Here is a 21,656-nt window from a genome sequence, read left to right on the forward strand (position 1 = left end):
TTAGCGTTGCCGCCCGAAATCCCTCAGACCGCCTCCCTCCTGACCCACTCCCAATCTCCCAGTGCAGCCCAAATACTTCTTTAGGACTGCATCTCCGCCCTTTACCGTACTGCCTGGGACTCTGCCTTGGCTCACATGCCGCCGCGCAGTCTGCACCCAGCCCCCTCCCCAAGTCCTCTGCACACTAGCAGCCTTGGTCCACCTTCGGGCAACCGTCGTTGGCATCACCCGTAACCATCGGCTGCTCTCTTTCTCTGTCTCCAAGTCCTGGCAGACTGTCGGGTTACAGCCCTGGACCCAGAAGGATGGGTGTTCCGCACTGCTTCCGGGGCTCTTCCCCTGCCCCAGCCCCCGGCCCGCCCGGAATGGCTCCTCTTCACGCACTCCCGCTCCCAGACCTATATCTGGGTCCCCAAAGTTGCTAATATCCTAGTACTCCATGTAACATCGCGGCCCACGATAGTCTCCTAACTTCCCCCTCACCCCCAAGGTAATCCTCCCTTTGCCCTCTCCTCGCCTATCAAGCGTGTGCAGAAGCTCCAGTTATCCCCGGTTCCCGTGCAGCCTCAGGACCCCACCTCTCACCCCCCTCCCCGCTTCCTGCCTGTCTGAACCACCACGCCGCTCCTGCTCCCTGTTCCTCCCTCGGTGCGGCCCTTTCTCCAGGCGCGGGAAGTGGGAGACTCCCGGCGCGGAAAGGGAAAGGGGCGGCCAAGGAGGGAGGGTCGCCGCTGCGGCGCGTCCGGGAGCGAGACGCCCGGCTCTGCACTCCCGTCCCAGTCCCTCCCACCTCCTGGGCCTGGGTTGGAGCGGGATCTCCTCGGGTACCTCCTGGTGCGAGGAGTCGGGACTGCGACCCTCAACGACCTTCCCCCAACCCCCAGCCGGGGATTGGGTGCGGTATCTGGGATCTCTGGGCTTGGGTGACCAATTGGGGATGGCCTGAGAGGCGGTGGCTGCCTTCCTCCCCCCCCCGCCCCCCAACCCCCCGCCTTCCCGGTTTTCCCGACTCCGACCCTCGCCTCTAACCCGTTTCCTGCTTCTGCCGACCACATTGTTTTCCTGGATGTGTCCCGTGCCGAGCAGGCTTTTTCCTGCAGATCACTCCCCCCTCACCCCCCAACATTTTGCTGCCAAGAGAAGCTAGCAACCAAAAACAAAACAACTGGGAGGAGGGGCGCAGGGGAAGAAAAGTTGTGCCCGGGTGGCTTGTCCCTCCCTGGCTTTGATCCCCTTTTAAGTCAAGGGAGTTGCCCCAGCCGGGGGTCGGGGGCCGTATCAGAGGCAGGGCCAGGAGGGTTCCCTCCGGAAGCCGCTGCCCAGCGCTGGCAAGGTTCGGGAGGTCGCCGAGGTGCCGCAGTCCCCGCCCGGAGCCCCGCGTTCCCGCCGCTAGTCCCCACCCCAAGCCCTCGAAGGCGGCTGCTCCAAAGTGTTTTCTTTCAGCCTTAAAACAAAATCCGGAGGGAGCTTCCTTCCTCCCCACCTCGCTGCGCCGGGCTCTGCGGGCCGGGCGGCGTTTGGCTGAGATGAATGGGCCCAGGCCAGGCTGGAAACGGCTTCCCTTACCCCACCCCCGCATCGATTAGGATCTGCGCTGGGGCTGATCGCCCCCTCCTCTTTTCCCTGCATTTACAGGCAAGTGAACCGGAGCAAACGACTTCCGATCCAGTCTGCGCTGCTGCGGCTCCCGTTTGGGATTTGATTTGCAGCATCTTCGAGGCTGTGCAACAAAAAACCGCGAAGCACGCCCAGCCCTCCCCCGGCACCCCGATACGCACCCACTCCCTCCCGGGGACCCAGCTGGGCGAGTCCACATCCCCGCGCCCCCCACACCATGTTGTGCGGAAGGACTTCCACTCCCCGCCTGTGTCGTTGATGTCAGACCCCAGGCCAGCCTCCGGGCGCTGCAGTTCTCCCGGCTAATGCTGAGGCTGCGGCTTGGGCTCTAGCACAGGAACCAACCGCCGCCGCGCCGGCCCCAGCGCCCACCGTCTGCATGTGTCCGCCGTAGCCGCCTGCCCAGCCCGCAGCCCGCGCTCCCCGGAGCGCTGGAGACCACCGCGGGGGGCCCCTTCTGCCTTTTGGAGAAGCGATCTTGGAGGTATTGATTTCGGTGGTTGGATTTTTCCCGTGGATTTATCAATTCACAATTCGAATTTGGAAGAAAGAAGGAAAACATGACGTCTCCAGCCAAATTCAAAAAGGATAAGGAGATTATAGCAGAGTACGATACTCAGGTCAAAGGTAAGGGCTTTGAAAAATAGCATAATGCATATTCTCTGTAGACCATTGAGACATGGATTTCCACCCTGATTTGCAAGATGTTCATTTCTTTGGGTGGAGCAGGTGGGGGCAGGCTGACCCCAGAGGTGGTTTCATATGTGGGTCTGAGCCTCCGAGGGATTGGCCATGCCAGGGGCCACAGGCTCTGGAAAGGAATTTTCGGAGCGGGCTTTAGATTTATCTGTAGGGCTGGCCATTATTTTGGCAGTCCTTTTCCCCAAGCTAAATAGGATGGGGGGAGGGGCAGGAGGTTCTTGGAGAGAGAAAGGCGGCAATTTGCCTCTGGGTGTCTGGGTCAGGTTTCCTTGAAGGACAACTGAAATCTGACAGGTGTTTGGGAATTTATTTCAGAGGTTGAAGAGGAGTCCAGGCAGAGAAAGGCAACCTTGAGAAGGTGTACCATTTGGAGAGCCGTGGGAGACGCGGGTCTTTTTTTCTGATGCACTATATCAAAACATGACACTCGCTATGGCATCAGGCACAGAAAGTCTGTGGCCACCTTGGGTGCACCTTGTACCTGCCTGGTCTCTGGTTGTCTGCATTCAGAGATCAGAGAACAGAAAGAATAAGGTCACTCACACCCGGTCTCCGCCCTCACCTAAACCTGAATGGAGTTGGGTTGTTGCTGGGTGGTGCTGAGTCTGGAGAATGGGAAGACATAATTGTTTAACCCTTCTGTGTTGTCCTCTGCTCCAGAATACATGCTTTTAAAGGCCTGCTTACCTCTCTGCAAAAATATGAGGGGTAAAGCAAAATGTGGACCTAGAGAAAGCAAGTGACCTGCTAGCACATCTAGTCCACTGCCTGACTTGGTGCATGAATCAAAACCCCTTCCCAGATAGCCTTTTTTAACCAGCAATTCCCATAGAAGGGGTTCCCGCCTGTTAAAGAGCCCCAGCATATGGTTATGCAAGGCACCGTCCCTTCTTGGCCAGTCACTGGAAAGAGCCATGTGGCTCTAGCCCACTGAGACTTCAGCTGGGTAGTGGGAGAGGTGGGTGGCCTTGAATGTTACACCACATGGTTGGAGCTCTGGGTTTTCCTTTGTTTCGGAGTACAGAGGGAGGGGCCCCTCCTTCTTTCCCTGCACCAATGTGAGAAGACCTTTTCCTATCATAGAGGACTTGGGAAGGGCCATGCCTCCCCTCTAACGATTGCCGGGGGTGCGAGTAGGGCTAGAGTTTGAAATGGGCAGCTGCTTTATCTCTTGGAAGGTTGGAAGGTAGTTTGAAGTCCCCACTGTGCCTGTAGGATCTTTTTAATGTCATCAGGTTGGTCAGTGCTGGAAGTGCCCTGAGGGACCTTCTATCCACTGGGCTGCAAATATTGGTGGGTTTATTACAGAGATGGGGGAGTTGACTGATGGATAGCTTCAGTTGAACTGGGATTGGGAGAGGTGTGGTTGTGAGGTATAATTGAGGTCTTGGCCTCTTGTCACTGTTCATAATCCGGGCCTCTTTTTGTAAACAATAAGCCACTGGCCTCAGTGTCCTGTCCAGATGCACTGCAGTTTGCTGCTGGAATTCCCCCCTGCAGTTTTAACCAGATATGTCATTCTTTTTTTTTTTCTTTTAATACATCCTATTCTTAACTGTTGCCATAGGGAGCGTTAATAACTTTGACTCTCCCAGATTTCTCTCCAGAAGCACGCCATTTGACTAAGGTGCAAAGTGAATTTACATGTTTATTTTTTGGAAGGTTTGGGACTGATAGGTATTAATAGAACTGTATCTGCTGATTCTGTATTGGTGAAGGATTTCTCACAAATGTCTCAGTTAAATACTTTGTGTATTTACAAACATTACTCATTGAGATGATGTAATGCAGTTGACTATTTGGGGTTTGTCTTCACCCTTGCCACAAGTAGGGGACTCTTTTGCTTTGCACTGATATCTTTTCATTAACACTATTCAGGATCATAGAATTTTATAGGTGGCCGAGCATGATGTCTTACTCAGAGAAGGTGCCCAATGAATGCTTAAGAGACTAATTTGAATGGTTTAGTCCCTCATTTACAGCTGAGGCAAGTATAGAGAAATAAAGAGGCTTGTCCAAGGTCACACAGCTAGGTGGTGGTAGATCTGAAACTAGAAGCAGGTTACTGACTCCCAATTCTCTATTCTATTCTATTCATAATTATTATGAAACATCATTTGACCAGAGTTGGGAAAAAAAAAAACTTAAGAAGCCAAAGTCTGACAATGGATAATAGTAGTAATAGTGATAATAATAGATTACATTTTGGGTGGTCATTATGTTCCAGCCTGTCCCAAGTGCTTTATAAGAATTGTCTCATTTAATCTTCACTTAAAACGTGGAGGTGAATATTCATCCTCTATTCACTGCATGAAGAAACTGAGGCTTAGAGAGGATAAAGAAGCCCTCCCAAGGTCACACAGCCAAACCACAGCAGGTGGACTCCACTTCTTCATTCATCAATTAGTTACTGAGTGCCTTCAATGGGTTCTGGGGACTGATGATGTAGCAGTGAACAAGAAAAAGTCCTCTCCCTCATGAAGCTTGCATTCTAGAGTCTGTGTTCTCCATGGAAGATCATAGAACTTGGAGACAAAGGACCCGGGTTCTGGGTTGGCTCTGCTCCCCTACTAGCTGGAAGCCCTTGGACAGATTTATGATGTTTCAGCTTTTTATGTGTTGTGTGGGACTCATAGTGCTGCCAGTCCTACTTCTCTTATAGATGCCAAGATAAAAAAGAAAATTGCTTTTTTGGTCTGGTGGTTAAGAGCGCAAGTTTTTGAGTCAAAGGGATCCAGGTTTAAATCTCAGCGCTGTCACTCGCTTGCCTCGCTCCTTGGGCAGGTTACCTGACTTGTCCAAGCCTCGGGATCCTAACCTGGAAAATAGGCAACATAATATGTGTTTCCTAAGGTCATTGTGAGGATTCAATGAGATAGTATATCAAAATCATTTAGCACAGTATCTGGCACTTGTAAATGCTCAATAATAGTAAGGTCTGCTGAAATGGGATGACCATTAAGGCCACATTGCCTTTTCACTCCCAAAGTGCCAGTTATAATGATAGGAAACAAGTCAAGGATGAAACTTGAGTTCTAGCTTAAGTTCCTCCAGTAGTAGTGAAAGGTATCTTGGTTCAGTCACTTAAACCCTCTAGAACTCAGTTTCCCATTCTGTAAAATGAACAGGTAAACTGTCTAACTGTTGACCGCTGTTGTTCTATATGTCTCTGACCAGTGTCCTGGGTCTTGCTTTTCAGTCAGAATGGTTTGAATCAAGGGGACCCTTAATGGACTTTGGGGGACCCTGTCTATCCTGTGGTTTTGGGTCCCTTTAAACCACCTGCTTGCGTGTGCCCTGAGGGACTTCTGAGACTGCAACCCCAACCCTACCCCAGTGTGGTTTTATGAAGGGCGTGACTCCTTAGCCTGCCTTGGAGCCCACTTCTTAAAAACCATCATTGTTTCTGGTTTGTGGGTGTTCAGATTCCTTTGAAAGTTCATGCCTTTCAATCTCTGACTCGAAAGTAATAATACTCTTCGTATTTGTACATGGCTCAATTTACAAAGTGCTTCATATACATTAATCTTGGCAAATTCTTGACAAATTCATGGTCAGATTCGTGGTCATAACCTGAGGCCTTTTGGCCTCTAGTTAGTTAGCTTCTTTGGGGATTGGAGCAGCAAAAGGTGGTAAGGTGCAGGGCATAACCATCACAAGAGATGATAATCTAGCTGGCATTTGGATGAGTTCACATCACAGCAAACCCTCCCAGCTATTGTCCTGACTTTGTTTAAGGCTCCCTTTCCTGTACCCTCTCCACACCTTGAGTTTTTACTGTCCCCCAGAAAACTTGAGATTGACAGTTAATGCAAATATTCTAGGAGGAATCATCTGAAACAGAGTGGCACTGTGTGCTGAACCGTCAAATTCGCTTTCTTGAGAACATTAGGGGTCTTGTCTTTTTTTTTTTTTAAATGTCTTAGAAGAACAGTGTGTGAGCACCACAGAGCTGAGAAGTGAAATTTTGTAATTTCCATCTGGAGCATTTTGATAGAAAAGCCTTTGCCTGGAACAGTTTAACCCTTTCAGGACCCTTTCAGAGCAGGAGATGAAATTTAAAACTTTAGACATATTGTGTATGCACACACACTTCCCCGGGGAGGTGTGAGCGGTTCTTCACTCCTGCCAATAAAGGTCTTCTCCGAAGCTTCTTTCTTCCCAGCCCCCATTCCTCAAGGGAGCTTTAAATATAATCAGTTTGTGAAAAGCTGCAGTAAAACATCTCGTTGGAATCCCCAAGCAGATGCTATCATCTTCCTGCGAGATGATTGAAGGCACCTCTTCCTTTGCTCAGGGAAAATAGGACTGTAAGTAAGGTGAGCTCCTGGAAGAAAATGAAGCTCTTGGAAAAATTAAAGTACTGTACTCTGTATCTCCAAGTTAAAAGGCCCTGGAGGAAGGTGGTGGACAAGGAGCTGGGGATGCTGTGTGCTGTGCAAAGTCGCAATGGTTAGAAACAAGGTTTGTGAGGGGTCCTTAACTTTTCCAATTTCAGGCATTCTCTTGGGGAATGGGAACAGAAATTTCCTTTGGAGGAGCTCATCTGGTAATTATGCACCACACAGGTTGACGGCCCAGACAAGCCCTAATCATTTCTCTGTTTTGAAGTTTACAGGGTCTGACCTGGCCCTGATATGTAGGATCCACACACCCTTTAAAATCAGCAGGTGCTTAGCCCCTGACTCCTAAACTCCCACTGTTCACTCTAGATAAACGTGGGCTGCTGGTGGCACCTGTAGGGTTCTCCTTCCAGAAGAGAGGTTTTCTTCATGGGAATTGTTTACTTTAGACCCAAGACCTCTGAGGGCTTTGTTAGGAAAATATGATGTCATGTTGTAGGGAAAAAGAAGTTGATATTTAGATTTCTACTGGTAATACAATTCAAGTGAATAGTTTTAACTGGTCAGCTACAGAATTGGCCTTTTGGGGAATCTGGGAGAGTTACCTTCAAAGTTGTTTGATTTAAAAATAAGTAATGAGAGCACTTAAAAATGTCTTTGAAAATTACAAAATAACACCTTTACTGATTTTACAATAATATGTAGGAACTCTCATCTCTCTCTCTCTCTTTAATTGTGGTAAAATACACATAACATAAAATTTACCATCTTAAGCATTCTTAAGTTTACAGTTCAGTGGCATTAATTACATTCACATTGTTGTGTAACCATCACCACCATCTTTCCACAGAACTCTTCATTTTGCAGAGTTGAAACTCTGTACCCATTAAACAATAACTGCCCCCTGCCCACATTTGACAACTCTAGGTACCTCATATAAGTGGAATCATACAGTAGTTGTCCTTTTGTGACTGACTTATTTCACTTAGCATAATGTCTTAAACGCTCATCCAGGATCTGTAGCATGTGTCAGAATTTCCTTCCTTTTTAAGGACATTATATGTATAATCCATGTTTTGTTTATCCATAGACACTTGGGTTGTTTCTGCCTTTTGGTTATTGCAAACAATGCTGCCATGAACATAGGTATATTCCTATTTTTTTAAAATGCCCTCTACACCAAAGTTTTACAGGCCTGTGTATACATTTTCTATATAATCACCTGTCCTCATTAAATTTTTAGAATTAACCTTTAAATATACATATTTTCTGATTATGAGTATATATTTATGTTGGTAGTATAAGCATTGTGTATTAATTTTATACCTTTTAATAATTACGTGAATGACTAAACTTTTATTGTATTTTTTTTTTTTGCGGTACGCGGGCCTCTCACTGTTGTGGCCTCTCCCGTTGCGGAGCACAGGCTCCGGACGCGCAGGCTCAGCGGCCATGGCGGCCATGGCTCACGGGCACAGCCGCTCCGCTGCATGTGGGATCTTCCCAGACTGGGGCACGAACCCGTGTCCCCTGCATCGGCAGGCGTACTCTCAACCACTGCGCCACCAGGGGAGCCCCTTTTATTGTATTTTTAACAGCTTTACTGAGGTTTAATTGACATATAATAAACCTCACTTGTTTGAGGTATACATTTGATAAGTTTTGGCATGTTGTCTACCTATGAAAACATCACAATCAAGATAAGTGAATGAAAGCATCACAAAGTTTCTTCATCATAATGTGTTAATAAATGAGTAAGATAATACTGCATTATAGAAATGACATTAGGTTAAAAATAAATAAGTAAAAGCCAGATATTACCAAGTTTTAAATAATGATCCAAGCCACCTAGATTGGTCCCTGGAAAATTTATTTAACCTTAGTAAATAAAAATAAACAATCTCCCAGGGAAGTTGTGTTAATAATTGTGTCTCAGCTAGTACCATGTTTAGGAGAGAGGGTACAGGATAGGGGAAGAAAGAAAAGAAAAAAATCTTGGATAAGTTACAAGTTGAAGAATGACAGTATCTATTTTCCTATAGTCCTTGCTTGAACTAGTCCCCTGAGCCTCAGGCCTCTTCTGAAACTGGTCACAAGTGAGCCAGATGCCAAGGGGAGGGGCTGGGGGCTCCCATGGGAGATCTGCTCAGAGTGTTATGAATATGGCTTCTTTCCTCTAATGATTGATTCCCTATCATCTGTTGAATAGAGACCACCTTTCCAAGGTGAATATTACTTGGTCTTCAATCTGGCTGCAACCTATCATGTCAACCATACTTTTTCATTTTACTTTAAAAGGACTGGAGGCCTATCTGCACTATTTGACATTCTTTATTTTTTATTTTTTTTGGTCACACCACGTGGCTTGCGGGATCTTAGTTCCCCAATCAGGGATTGAACCCGGGCCCTCAGCAGTGAAAGTGCGGAGTCCTAACCCCTGGACCACCAGAGAATTCCCTATTTGCCATTCTTTAGACACATATACTATTAACTAATATTTTGCTGTTTGTTTGGGGCTTAATGTACTAGGCATTATGCTAAATACTCTACATAAATTATTTCATAATTCTTACACCAGTTCTAGGAGGAATATATTGTTATTATCCCATTTTGCTGATGAAGAAAGTGAGGTGTAGGAGATTCAGCAACTCACCCAGAGGCTGCAGCTAGTGAATGAACAGGAATTAGAACCTCGGCCATCATCAGAGTCTAAGTTCTGAGCACTGTTCATGGAATACCTCTTTCTCCCTGCCCAGCCCCACATCTCCACCTACTGAGATCTCACCCTTCTAGTAAAGCTCAACTTTTCTGGGATGCCTTCCTTGGTCGCACTGATCAGAAATGACCCTTCTCTCTAGTTCATTCACGTAGTGCTATGGCATTGATCTTGTACTGCCTTAGGTTTTAAATATTTTTCTTTTACTCTTCTCTCTACTGCTAGACTTCTGGTAGGAATGGTTTGAGGTTGTGTAGTGCAGTGCAATGTGAAGAGCGTAGGCTTTGGAAGTAGCCCTCAGTTGGAATCTTGTCAGTATCACCTCCTTGCTGTATATCCTTGCTCACTCAACTTCTCTTCTCTGACACAGAGATAAGACCAACCTTTCTGGTTTATTGTGAATATGTGTAAAATGCTAGCTCCATCATGTATGGTAAGTATTAAATGCTAAATAAGTAACTCTTACTATGGGGGGGCCCCTTCAGATAGTAAACATGTCTAGAATAGTGTTGTAGCCTAAATGGTGGCTCTTAATAAATATATACTGGCTGTAATGATGAATGCATAAATGAATGACCTGGACTACTACAAATAATTTTTTTAGAAGTAGTTTCTTAATTTGATCTTGATAATATATCTTGCATAATACCACCAAAGTGATTTTTTTAAAAACCAAACTTATTGTTCTGCTAAGGTCATAGCATAGACTGTTTATATCCATCACTTCCCAATTACCTTGGTCACATTTTTTACCACTAGAAGGCTAAACTGCCTCTCGTTCCCTTACTGCATTATGTTATTTCATGCTTCATGCTTTATCCATGTTGTCTTCTGTTTGGAATGGGTCCTTTTCCTTGAACCTGGAAAACTTATCCTTTAAAACCCAGCTCAGATGTCACCACCTCCAGGAAGTGTTCCCTGCTTATCCCTACTCTCTGCATAGTGACCCTGTGCAAGATGCCAAGCAGGATTCCTTAGCATCTCTGCACAGGGTTACTCAGCCCACCCTCAGCATCTCCTCAGCAGTGTCTTTGTGCTTATTTTTTATATTGCACTCATCATATTACATTGTAATCTCTTCATTTACACCTCATTATTTATAACTAGCTGAGTACCTGGGGGACGGAATTGTCTTTTATTCATTTCCATGCGTCCAGCTTCTGGCATGGAAATGAATAAATACTTATAAATTGAATGTGAACCTTTTCTGAGTTGAGGTTGGATTTGACAGTGCCAGGATTGCCTTGCTTCTGCATTTCTCCTCCTACTCCAATAACAAGACTTCTCCTTATGTTAATGTTATTGAAATTCAAAGTAGATTAAGCATTGTGAATATTATCATCATACAGGGACAAGTACAAACTATGTAGTGCTGTGGAGGTTCCCCAGTGGGGTTAAGTTTTTCCTTATTTACTACCCCCTCTGCCCCTTTAGAATCATTGCCCTAGAGCTATACTTGAGTTCTTCAATCATGTCTTTCCTTAAAATTCAAGGAAAATATTAACTCTGAAATTTGAAAGAGTTTAAAACAAAAGTAAGGTTTTTCTGTAATTGAAGCAAAACACATTCTACATTTGTCCAGGATTTATTCATCATTTAAAACAGATATTCCAGGTCTAAATTTGAGAAAGTTTAGGTCTATTTTGACCAGGAGTTAAAACAGAGTTGACCTGAAGAAGAACTGCTGGGATACTTTTTCGAGGCATGGTTTTGGAGAGAGCTATTGCCTTATTAGAAGCAGCTGCATGGTCTATGGTAAAAGGGGAAGAAAGGTCCAAAGTGACCAACAGAAAAACTCTCCCCGCTGGTTTTTCTAGTCATTTGGTATAAAGTAGCCTTGACTTTATTTATACGTTGTGAAAGAAGGGTTCTGAACTTGAAATATACATTCATGAGGAAGGAAGAGCAGCTGGGAAGTGCACCTCCTCCATTTCTGTGAGTATTTTAGGATGCCATCTGTTAGGGAGAAGGCAGAGCCTTTTTTTTTTTTTTTTTTTTAACCTTTTCTTCTAAAAATGCACTAATCAGTGGGCAGGTGACCCAAAAGGCATCATGAAAGTTGGGACCTTGTCTTTGCTGCCTGAGCCCAGATTCTGCCTTTCAAATCATAGTAGGGTCTGAGTGCTCACCCTGGAGAAGGTGACCTCACCAGCCATGGGCTCCACAGGAAGACAAAGCACAGAAAACAAAGGGATCCAGGAGCGTGAGCTGGCCAAGACATGATATGCCAGGAGCTTTAAGAAATACATCCTGTTTCTGAGGAGTTGGCACCAATTTCTCCAAACGTTGAAACCCCTTGGAGATCTGCTCCTTTTTCCCACTAGTCTTTTTCTTGTGTTTATTTATTTATTTTAGGGGGGTGAGGGTAATTGGGCCAGATCTTGTCAGATGAGTAAACTGCTCTTTGGGAAAGCATCTTGACTGAGATATCTATTTTGGAGCAATACTTCTTTGGGGCCATAACAAACTGAACTACAGGGCAGCATGGTTCCCTGGGAAAGAATGCTGGATTTGGAGTCAGAAAGCCTTGGTTCAGTTTGGCTTTGCCATTTACAACTGTGATTTTGGGGGTAACTCACCTCAGGTCTCAAAATTCCTTGTTTGTTTCCTCATCTGTAAAATCGGGACAGCAATTCTTGGCCTTGGCTAATGGTGATGGTGATTATGGTGAAGATGGCTAGCATTTAGTGAGTACTTCTTATGTCTGAATTGTGTTTGAAGTGCTTTACGTGTAGTCTTAACTCATGAATCTCCCAACAGCCCTATGAGGTAGCTACTATTATTATCCCCAGTTGACAGATGAGAAACAGGGAGGTTAAATAACTTACTCCAAAGCACGCAGCTAGTAAGTGATGAAGGCAGAGTGGGAAACCAGGCCCACTCAACACTGTTGTGAGGCTCCAATGAAATAATTCATTAGAAATGCCTTCGAAACTATGAAATGCTGTGGACATTTAGTTGATTGTTCTCATTTCCTAGTATCTTGATGCGAAGAGGAGTTCTAAATGCAGTGTTCTAAATGTCTTCCTAGTATATACCTATTTGATCTGCCTACACCTTGGTTTTCTCATCTAGGAAAGTGGGGTTAAATTAGAAAATTTCTAAGGCCCGCCCCAGCTTTCATGGTTCATTAGTTTTGCTTATTTAAGATATTGAAGGTAACAGTTTTGCCCCTATTTAGCAGGCACACTTGTAAGTACAAAACCTGTTGTATTCTCTGAATGACACTCTCCCCAGCCCCAGGGCTTGCCATGTCTCTGTGGCTGCTGCACACATGGAGCGTGGACCCCTGTGGTGGCACAGTGGCAGCTGCTCTGGAGAGCATCTGAAGTGACACTTGGTTAGGTGTCACGATCTGATAGAAAGGTGAGCCTCACAGCTGGAGAAATTGAGGTGAGGGATAGTTACTTGATTGACCTAGAGGCGGACTTGTGACTGGGTTACCAGGGACAATAAATGCTTTCATCAGGATAAATATATTAAACCTAGGACTTCCAGTAAGCTCAGAGACTTACAGAGTGAGAAAATTCTCTCCTGATACTGGTGTATATGGTTTTCCTCATCAATGGTCATGGGCCAGAGGTGGAACTTGTGTAACGCTGGGTATTATAGAAATTTATGTTGTGTGCAGAACTTGAATTTAAAAGAGAAAGAAAATGGAAGTTGGGTGATTGTCTTAAATTACAATTATAGAATAAGGAAGTAGGAGGTTTTTAATCCCTGACATCTGGTCTGGGACAAACTGGGCGGAGGTGGCATGGATATGGAACTGGGTAGGGTTAATCTAGACATCTGGGCTGTGGGGTAAGGGACTTCAGCCTCTCCCAGGATGTAAGATGGCCTCTTGCCTCTTGTATTCCTCTCCATATGTTAGGCCCTTTGTCAACTAAGGGATTTCTTTGTGGATTGTGATGAGGTATGCTGTAATATGGAGTGGAAGTGTTTCCACATTTGTGTTTGTTTTCTTTCCACCTAATGAATAGGCTAAGTAACAGCCTGTCGTTTTAAAATGAGTACCATTAATAATGATGACAGCTCATATTTTTATCAGTACAGCATTTAAAAAATATCATTCACAGGGAGGGAAGGAGGGCTGTAGGGCCATGGAGGACTAGCTATGTCATGTTGGACAAGGCCTTCCACTTTTGGGATTCTCAGCTTCTCAGCTAGAAAGTAGAAAGATGGATTACTAGTTCCTTGCTTTGTCATTTTTAGGACATACGATCCAAAATGGTTATCTTCAAGTGAGTTGACACACAGAGTTTACATGTTCATAATTGTCCTAAGAGAAGGCTAGAAACCACAGAACAGATACTGTAGGTTCTTCCTACTCATCTCTCCTACTCCTGGTTTAAGATTTCATCTTTTTTAAAATTTTATTTAATTTATTGGAGTATAGTTGATTCACAATGTTGTGTTAGTTTCAGGTGTACAGCAAAGTGATTCAGTTTTATATATATATATATTCATTCTTTTTCAGATTCTTTTCTCATAGGTTATTACAGAATACTGAGTAGAGTTCCCTGTGCTATACAGTAGGTCCTTGTTGATTATCTATTTTATATATAGTACTGTGTATATGTTAATCCCAAACTCCTAATTTATTCCTCCCTACCATGAGTTTGGTGACCATGAGTTTGTTTTTGAAATCTGTGAGTCTGTTGCTGTTTTGTAAATAAGTTCATTTATATCATTTTTAAATGATATCTAAATGATATCTAAATGATAATCTAATTTTTAAAAATTAGATTCCACATGTTAAAGTTTTCATCTTCTTTTTTTTTTTTTTCACGGTTCGTGGGCCTCTCACTGTTGTGGTCTCTCTGTTGCGGAGCACAGGCTCCGGACGTGCAGGCTCAGCGGCCACGGCTCACGGGCCCAGCCGCTCCGCGGCATGTGGGATCTTCCCGGACCGGGGCACAAACCCATGTCCCCTGCATCGGCAGGCGGACTCTCAACCACTTCGCCACCAGGGAAGCCCTAAGTTTTCATCTTTAAATGATATTAATAGGCTTTGTGTTTTAGATGTCCTTGGAGTCAGTTGTGCTGTATCTCTTGATCTCTCTTATTTATTCAGTGATTTGTGGTGATGTAAGTTATCTCAATGCTTTGCTGTCAGCAGTTTTAAACAAATGCTTCAGCATTTTGCGTAGATGATATCTGTTGATTTGATTAATGAGGTTCTTGATCTGGATATTTCAAGACCAGTGACAATACAATTTTAAAATACCTAGTACTCTTTAAAACTACAGTAGTGTTCCCACTGCCAAAGCCTGAAATCGATCGATACCAGTTAGTTCTTTCTGACAGTACATGTGTGCACGTGAGCTTTCTTTCCCTCTTGGGCCAGGGAGCAGGACTGCCAGTCCAGAAATGCTAGCTCTTCTGGATTCAGCAGCAAAAAGAGTTAATCATTATCCAGGCAGAGACAAACCTCCCAAGTTTTTAACCTTCCATTAACTAAAGTCTTCTCCTTGTTCCTCACAGAAGACGAGGCACTCCTGAGCACAAGCTTGCGCATGCACATATACGCGCACACACACACTCTCTTACAAAACTTAATGTAAAACGATCTCATGTTTATGAGAGCTGGAATTGCTTGTGTTCTGCAGGCTCAGTGGGCATGATGTGAAAGCAGGGCTATTTGGCCTGTGGAGATTGCAGATAAGACCATGATATGTAATTGAATAAGAATTTGAAAAATTATATGATAACATTAGGAGCAGCAAAGCACTCGCTTGTGCTTTTTTTTTTTAAATGCTCGAGAACTATTTGGAGGAGTAAGGAGCTGCTAGCATTGTTTTCGGGGTGTGGGAACCCCCTCCCGCCCCATGAGCCAAATCTGTTTGCCCAGAGTGTGAGGTCTCTGAGAGATTCTAACAGATCATTTAGTATATTCTTCTGCCCCCGGCAATTCTTCAGTCTAATCATGTCAGGAAAAGGGCTGTCAGCTAACCTTTAAAATCTTTTCCGGAAGAGTACACTGTAGCCTACCTTTCCATCTTGTTCCAGTGACCCAAACTATAAATGGTCAATTCTTTCATTTGCGGAGCTTGAAACAGGATAAAAAAGGAGGCCTGATGAACTGAACTCATGTTTTTGCTACTGCCGCCACTCCCTCTGTACAGACCTTTGCTTCGTCTGGGTTTTCAGTGGCTCAGGGAAGGAGGAGGTAATTGATGAAACTTTCAAGGCATTGCCTCATGGCTGCTGGGGTGTTCTTCTTCCCAGTATTCTCCCCTCCCCACTGCCACCAGTTTTGGTTCATTTGGTATTGAACAAGGAAATCATGAGCTAATTTCAATCCAGCACCCATTTATTGAACACCTACTATGTGCTTGTTATGTGCTGGGTTGTGGGCATCTAGAGGTACATAACAAGGTTTTGGTTTTCAAGGAGCTACAGCCTATTAAAAGGAATGGACAGGTTACACAAATACAGTGACAGGACCACAGTGGAGGGATATAGAAGGCCCAGAAGGGAGAGAATAGTCTGACAATGAGTAACATTGATGAGGCTGGTGAAGGAGGGGGATAGTGATTGCCTCCTGGTATTAATAGAGCACTTGACAGTCTGAGAAGTGTCTTTCCATACTTTATCTCATTTAACCTATGACTGGCACGACAACAGGGCACTGTGATTTCAGGCAGTTTTGGTTTTTGTTTTCTGGGCTTTTTGGAAATCTTTTATTTTGAAATAACTACACATTCACATGCAATCGTCAGAAGTAATACAGAGAGCTTGCACATACCCTTTACTTAGTTTTCCCCCAATGGTTAACATCATGCAAAACTATAGTACAGTATCACAACCAGGACACTGACATTGATAGAGTCAAACTGCTGAACGGTGCCATCACTAAAGGGGTCCCTCATGTTGACATGTTATAGTCCTGTCTCCCCCTTCACCTCATCTCACCTCCCTGAGTCCTTATTCCTTAACTCCTGGAAACACTAATCTGTTCCCCATGGCTATAATCTTGTCATTTCAAGACTGTTATAAACATGGCATCATATAGTATCCAGCCTTTTAGGATTGGCTTTTTTTCACTCAGCATAATTATCTGGTGATCCATCCAGGTTGTTGTGTGTATCGCTAGCTGATTCCTTTTTATTGCTGAATAGCGTTCCATTGTATGGATGTACCACAGTTTCTTCACCATTTACCCATTGAAGGACAGCTGGGTTGTTTCCAGTTTTTGGCTGTTAAGAATAAAGCTGCTGTGAACATTCATGTACAGATTTTTGTGTGAACAGGTGTTTTTTAAAAAATGGAGGTAATTTTTTTTAAATGGAAAGATTGTAGATTAGAAGGTAGAAAATCTAGGTTTTGTTATTCACTAGGAAGTGATGTATATATTTTCCTAAAACTGATCACTTAACTTCTTGAGTCTCAATTTCCTCATCAATAAAATGGCATAATATATGTTCTGCCTACATGCCAGAGTTGTATAGATAAGCTGAGATGATATATGGTAACAAACATTATAAACTCTAATAAAATATAAACATTTCTAAGTAGGACAAGATACCACCTCACTGTATTTTCTGGGAGAACTGAGCTGGAAACGTACCCGGAGCAGTTCTTGAACTGCAGTCTAGAAACAGCTCTTTTAGGTGGCCTTTCTTTTTCTTAATATTGACATGTGGGTGTTTCTTATATATTCTGGATACTTATCTTTTGTTGGTGATATGGGTTGCAAATACCTTCTCCCAAAGTTGGCTTAACTTTTTATTGGATTCTTTGATGTATAGGAAATTTTAAATTTTAATATACTCAAATCTGTCTAGCTTTTCCTTTATCGTTTGGGCTTATTTTAGAATGCGCATACACACAACCTTTCCTATCCTGAAATCATAAGGATATTCTGCTATGTGTTCTTTTAAATGTTTTTAAGTTTTGCTTCTCACAAATCTGACTTGAATAAATGCGGAATTTATTTTTGTGAATGGTGTGAGGTAGGGCTCTAACTTTATTTTATATACCTTATGGCTAACCATTTGTTCTGATTTCATTTGTTGAAAGGGGCCATCTTTTCCCCCATTGATTTATAATGTCATGTTTGGACGTGTATTGAATTTCCACATATTTGTGGGCAAGATGAGCTTGCCTTCATGCTGTAGTGGTGTTAACACTGTTGCCATCTGGAATGTGCCACAGGGGCTGTTGATGCAGAGTTGCATGTCTCCCTCCTGAGGTAGGCAGCAGTAAGCTGTCACCATGGCTCCAACCAGAACAGCTCTGCTTTTATGTTTGCTATATTGGGTGTCAACCTCAGATTTTATTTGATGAGCTTCTTACACTTAAAATCTTTATTGGAAAGGTTTTAAAACTATAGTAGTAGCAAATTATGTGTTGGAAAGTGTTTCAGAGATAACCAGGGGTCTTCTCTCTTGTTTTGGCTTGGATTTCAAGGGTAAGCCATGCAGAAGTCAGGACCTAGTGGTGAGGGGAGAATGTGCCAAATAAATACGTGACTTTGTGATTGTCAGTAACCCTGAACTTATCACTTATGCCACCAATAATTAATATATAGTTTCCACGAGAGATTTTTAGAGCTGTCTAGAATTTAGTGGGTATCCTCTACAATCGCATAAACCAGTGGAGAAAAATTGCCAACGTATACAAAGAGTAATAAAAAAAAAATTTAACCAACAGCAATACAAGAAATGACATCAGCCAGTGGATGACTAGAAATGAGTAGTGTTGATAAGAACTTGAGGAATTCAGAGATGGGAGAGGTGTGGGCCAGAATGAATAAGACCTTGACTTACGGAGTAGGATTTGGCTAACTGGAGGGTAGGAGGAAAGAACAGAGGCCGTGTGTGCACTTCCCTTGGTGGTGTTCCCACAGCCCCCACCATGCTCACCCCTCCGGCATCACTTCCTACACCGTAATACAATGATGGTTCTATCCACCCTCACACCACCCCATGCCCCTTCCTGCAGATACACTCTCCCTACCAGAAAGGCGCTTGTGAGCTCTTTGAGGGTGGGCAGCCTTTCACCTTCACATTCCCAGCATCCAGCAGCATGTTGGCACGTGGTAGGCACCCAAAAAATGTTTGCTGAGTGAGTGAGTGAGTAGACCCTGGCTAGAGCAGAGGAGTTAAGAGACAGGGGAGTAGGATGGGGCTGGATGGATTTTGATGATCTTGAAGATCAGCCAGAGTCTCTGTGCTGCCGCGGTCAGAACAATAGAGGCCGTCTGGGTTGAAGAGTGGGGCCATGCAGTCCGGTTTCAGAGACACTCTGGTTGCTCTGGACTGGGAAGGGAGGCTCGCTCCTGCCCACACAGTGTAGACCAGTCTGTGCCCGGCCCGGAAGTGGGCGCTGTGAATATGTTGTTAAATATGACCAGTTCTTAGTGCCACCGATGAGGGGAGTGTGATTCTCCATTTACTGAACTATCAGCTATCAGCTGTGCTCAGACAGATGATCTAAGGTGACAGGTGACCTGGGGTGGGGTGGTGACTGAGGCCCAGGTCTGTTGGGCTCCAAAGACTGCTTGTTCTTTTACCCTTAGTACCATGTTTGTCCACATTATAGTCAGAGACGCTACTAAGGTAGGAAAATGGGCTACAGAGGTAGGAGCCAGGGCCGAGGTAAGAGTCAGGAATGCCTGAGGTTTCTAGCTTGGGAGACAGAGAGGACAATGGTGGCGATGGCAGAAATAGTCATGGGGAAGTCGGGGCGCCGCGCTTGCCGAGAGAGGGAGCAGGGAGCGTTATTCTAGACATCCTGAGTTTGAGGTGACAGTTCCATTCAAGCAGGAATTGCATCAGGCAAGTGACAGTGCCATCCCTTCCCCACTCCTGCCACCCCACTTTCATTAAATCTGTCATTTTCCTTTCTTCTAAATTGGGAATGTTGCAGAGAAACCGTGAAATAGATGGCACCTCACTCCCATGCCAAATACCTGACCTCATTTGCAGCTTCTTTACATTTCAGTTTGAGAAATGTTCTCCCTTGAAGGGGGACTTACTGTTTGTGTTCAGGAATTAATAGCATTTTCTTTCCCCAGTCCCTGTAGGGGATGAGCACAGCTAAACAAGGAAAGGAAAAACTTGAGCTCCTAGCTGCCCTGTTCTCCTCTGATAAACCTCTCTCCAGCCAGAGATTCGGTTAGAGGCCCCTTTTGAGGGTCAACCTGTGAATTAAAGAAAAGTCAAGTCAAACCCCACCACCACCCTCCACCACTGGAGCTCTCAGGGGTTGACAAGGAGCTGGCAAAGGAACAAGTTATTTTAAAAGCTTCCCAAGGGAGTGTGGGAGAGGCTGAGTTCAGCGCTACTTGACTGGGTGGTGCCTGGGCTGTTTCAAGGTGTGGGAGCAGAAGTGGCTAATTGTCCTAATTTGAATAACTTTGCAATGGTGAGATAGAGGTCTTGATTGGAGATTGTGATGTGGAATTTGTTGAGAGAGAAGATCAGACTAAAGCTATTTATGGGAAAACATATTTTCGATATTGGCAGTTGGACGGAGTGGATTCCATCATCACCTCCAAAGGCTTTGAATTCTTAGTGTTATTTCTATTTTGAGCAGAATGGCCTGTGATTGCTTGTCATCCAATGTGCTGGATACAAGGAGACTGTAGGAATTATTATAATCTCCTTTTTTAAAAAAAATTCTGAGTAACAAAGATTATCCACAGTTGGCTTGGGAATTTTAAGCAACCAGATTTTAAGCAATTTGGTAGGAAAAAAACACCCAAATGGAGGTTTGAAGGCTTGCACACCAGTCCCAGCTTTGACTCTTAACTACATTAACTACACGGCCCTGGGTAAATGCCTAACCTCTCCTGGCCTCAGCTTCTTCAGATATAAGATGACCATGTAATAAGCATACCTAGGGGTTGCTGTGTTGATTAAATAATATAATGCTTGTGCATCTGCTTTGTAAATTACACAGTCCAAACAAGTATACATTAAGATTTTATTTGCTGTGACAGAAAATGGTGGATGGTCTCCTGGAGTTTGTTTTAAGGAGACTTGACCTGTGTAACATTGACTCAGGTTGTTTGTTAAAGTGAATCACCCGTTGCCTTCTGGGCCATAATTGAAACGACATGCCGTGTTACAGTGAACCTCTTGTGTACCACCCCAAGTTTAGGTTTGCTCTTACACAATTTGGGTGAGATTTATGTGCACACCCATTCTTCCCCATAAGAACAAAACAACGACTTGCGCAGGGCAGACATCAATATAGTGACTTAGCAGACAAATAAATATGTGATTAATAATGTAGATTTGGCCTAATATTAGTGTGGGCCTCTGTATACAGACGGGTAAATGATAAACAGCAAGTCTGCCAAGTAGAGCGTGTTGGGGAACCTATTGGCTTCTGTCTGTGCTTGAAGTATACTATGCTGATGCTGTACTTGGTGTTTAACTAAATACATTCATACCAGTTGCATTACTTTGCACTTATTTATGTGTACATCTTTCTCACCTACTAAACTGTGAGCTCCTTGAAGGCAGGGACTGTCCCTGTTTATGTTTGTTTTTCTGGCATCTAGTGTGGCGCTTTGGCACACAGTAAATGTTTATTGTTTTACTGGATTAATGAATGAACGAAACTCTTGGCACTTTTATTCGGTTAAAAGGATTTTTGTGGAAGGTGTAGATGTGTGGTTATTTGTGTTGTCATCTGCTAATTTTATAGATGTCTCAACTGGAGACCCTCACTGTGGAGGAGAGACCCATGTTTATGCAAAGCTGGGTTGTGGCAGTTGCCGCCTCCTCCTTCATCTGCCTGCAGCCAAGGTGCCTTGGCCTGATGGTGCAGTGGTGAGCACTGACTCTACACTGGCCTGTGGTCTCTTAATAGAATAATGGCCTCCCTCAGCCCCTATCCCCTTTGCCTTCTGTCTGCCTCAGGCAGTCTTCCTCATGCACATGGTTGTCTTCATCACACTTCTTCCTTCCCTTCTCTTTTCCAGTGCTTATCCATTATCAAGGAAATCTTTCCAAACCCTTCTTGCTGATGGTGTATTCTTCTTCATGAGTTAGAACCCAAACTGAACACCGTCCTCCAACACACCTTAATCATGGCAGATGAACTGGAAAAGCACTAGTGATGAACCTGAAAGGAGAAAAGCCCCTCCACAAGGCTCACAGTGAAATGAAAGCAATAAAGCACCAGTGCTGTCAATGTTGAAAGCCTCTAAAAGTGCCCCTAAGCCTCCTTTGGAATCCCTAAAAGTTTCCATTTACCTCCTCATCTTTCTCAAATGAAATTTCTTCTTTCTCAGGCATCAGTCTAAAAACAGCAAAGCA

General features: G+C 44.2%; 1 protein-coding gene across 7 annotated transcripts in view; it reads left to right on the forward strand.

Annotated features, from left to right (window-relative positions):
- Nucleotides 1–21,656, forward strand: part of SRGAP2 (SLIT-ROBO Rho GTPase activating protein 2) — a 235,321-nt gene that overhangs the window by 249 nt on the left and 213,416 nt on the right. For 6 of the 7 annotated variants that reach the window (XM_022593603.3, XM_022593605.3, XM_022593604.3 and 3 more), the window contains exon 2: nt 1,636–2,244. In XM_022593603.3, the coding sequence (XP_022449311.1) occupies nt 2,178–2,244 (67 nt within the window). In that variant the 5' untranslated portion in view covers nt 1,636–2,177. Of the gene's footprint in view, nt 1–171; nt 491–1,635; nt 2,245–21,656 lie in introns of those variants that run through there. The other variant, XM_089908624.1, reaches the window with a different exon arrangement.

This window comes from Delphinapterus leucas, chromosome 1 (genome assembly GCF_059928025.1).
Source record: "Delphinapterus leucas isolate spDelLeu-1000000601 "Yukka" chromosome 1, BTC_Dleu_Yukka2, whole genome shotgun sequence".
Taxonomy (NCBI): domain Eukaryota; kingdom Metazoa; phylum Chordata; class Mammalia; order Artiodactyla; family Monodontidae; genus Delphinapterus; species Delphinapterus leucas.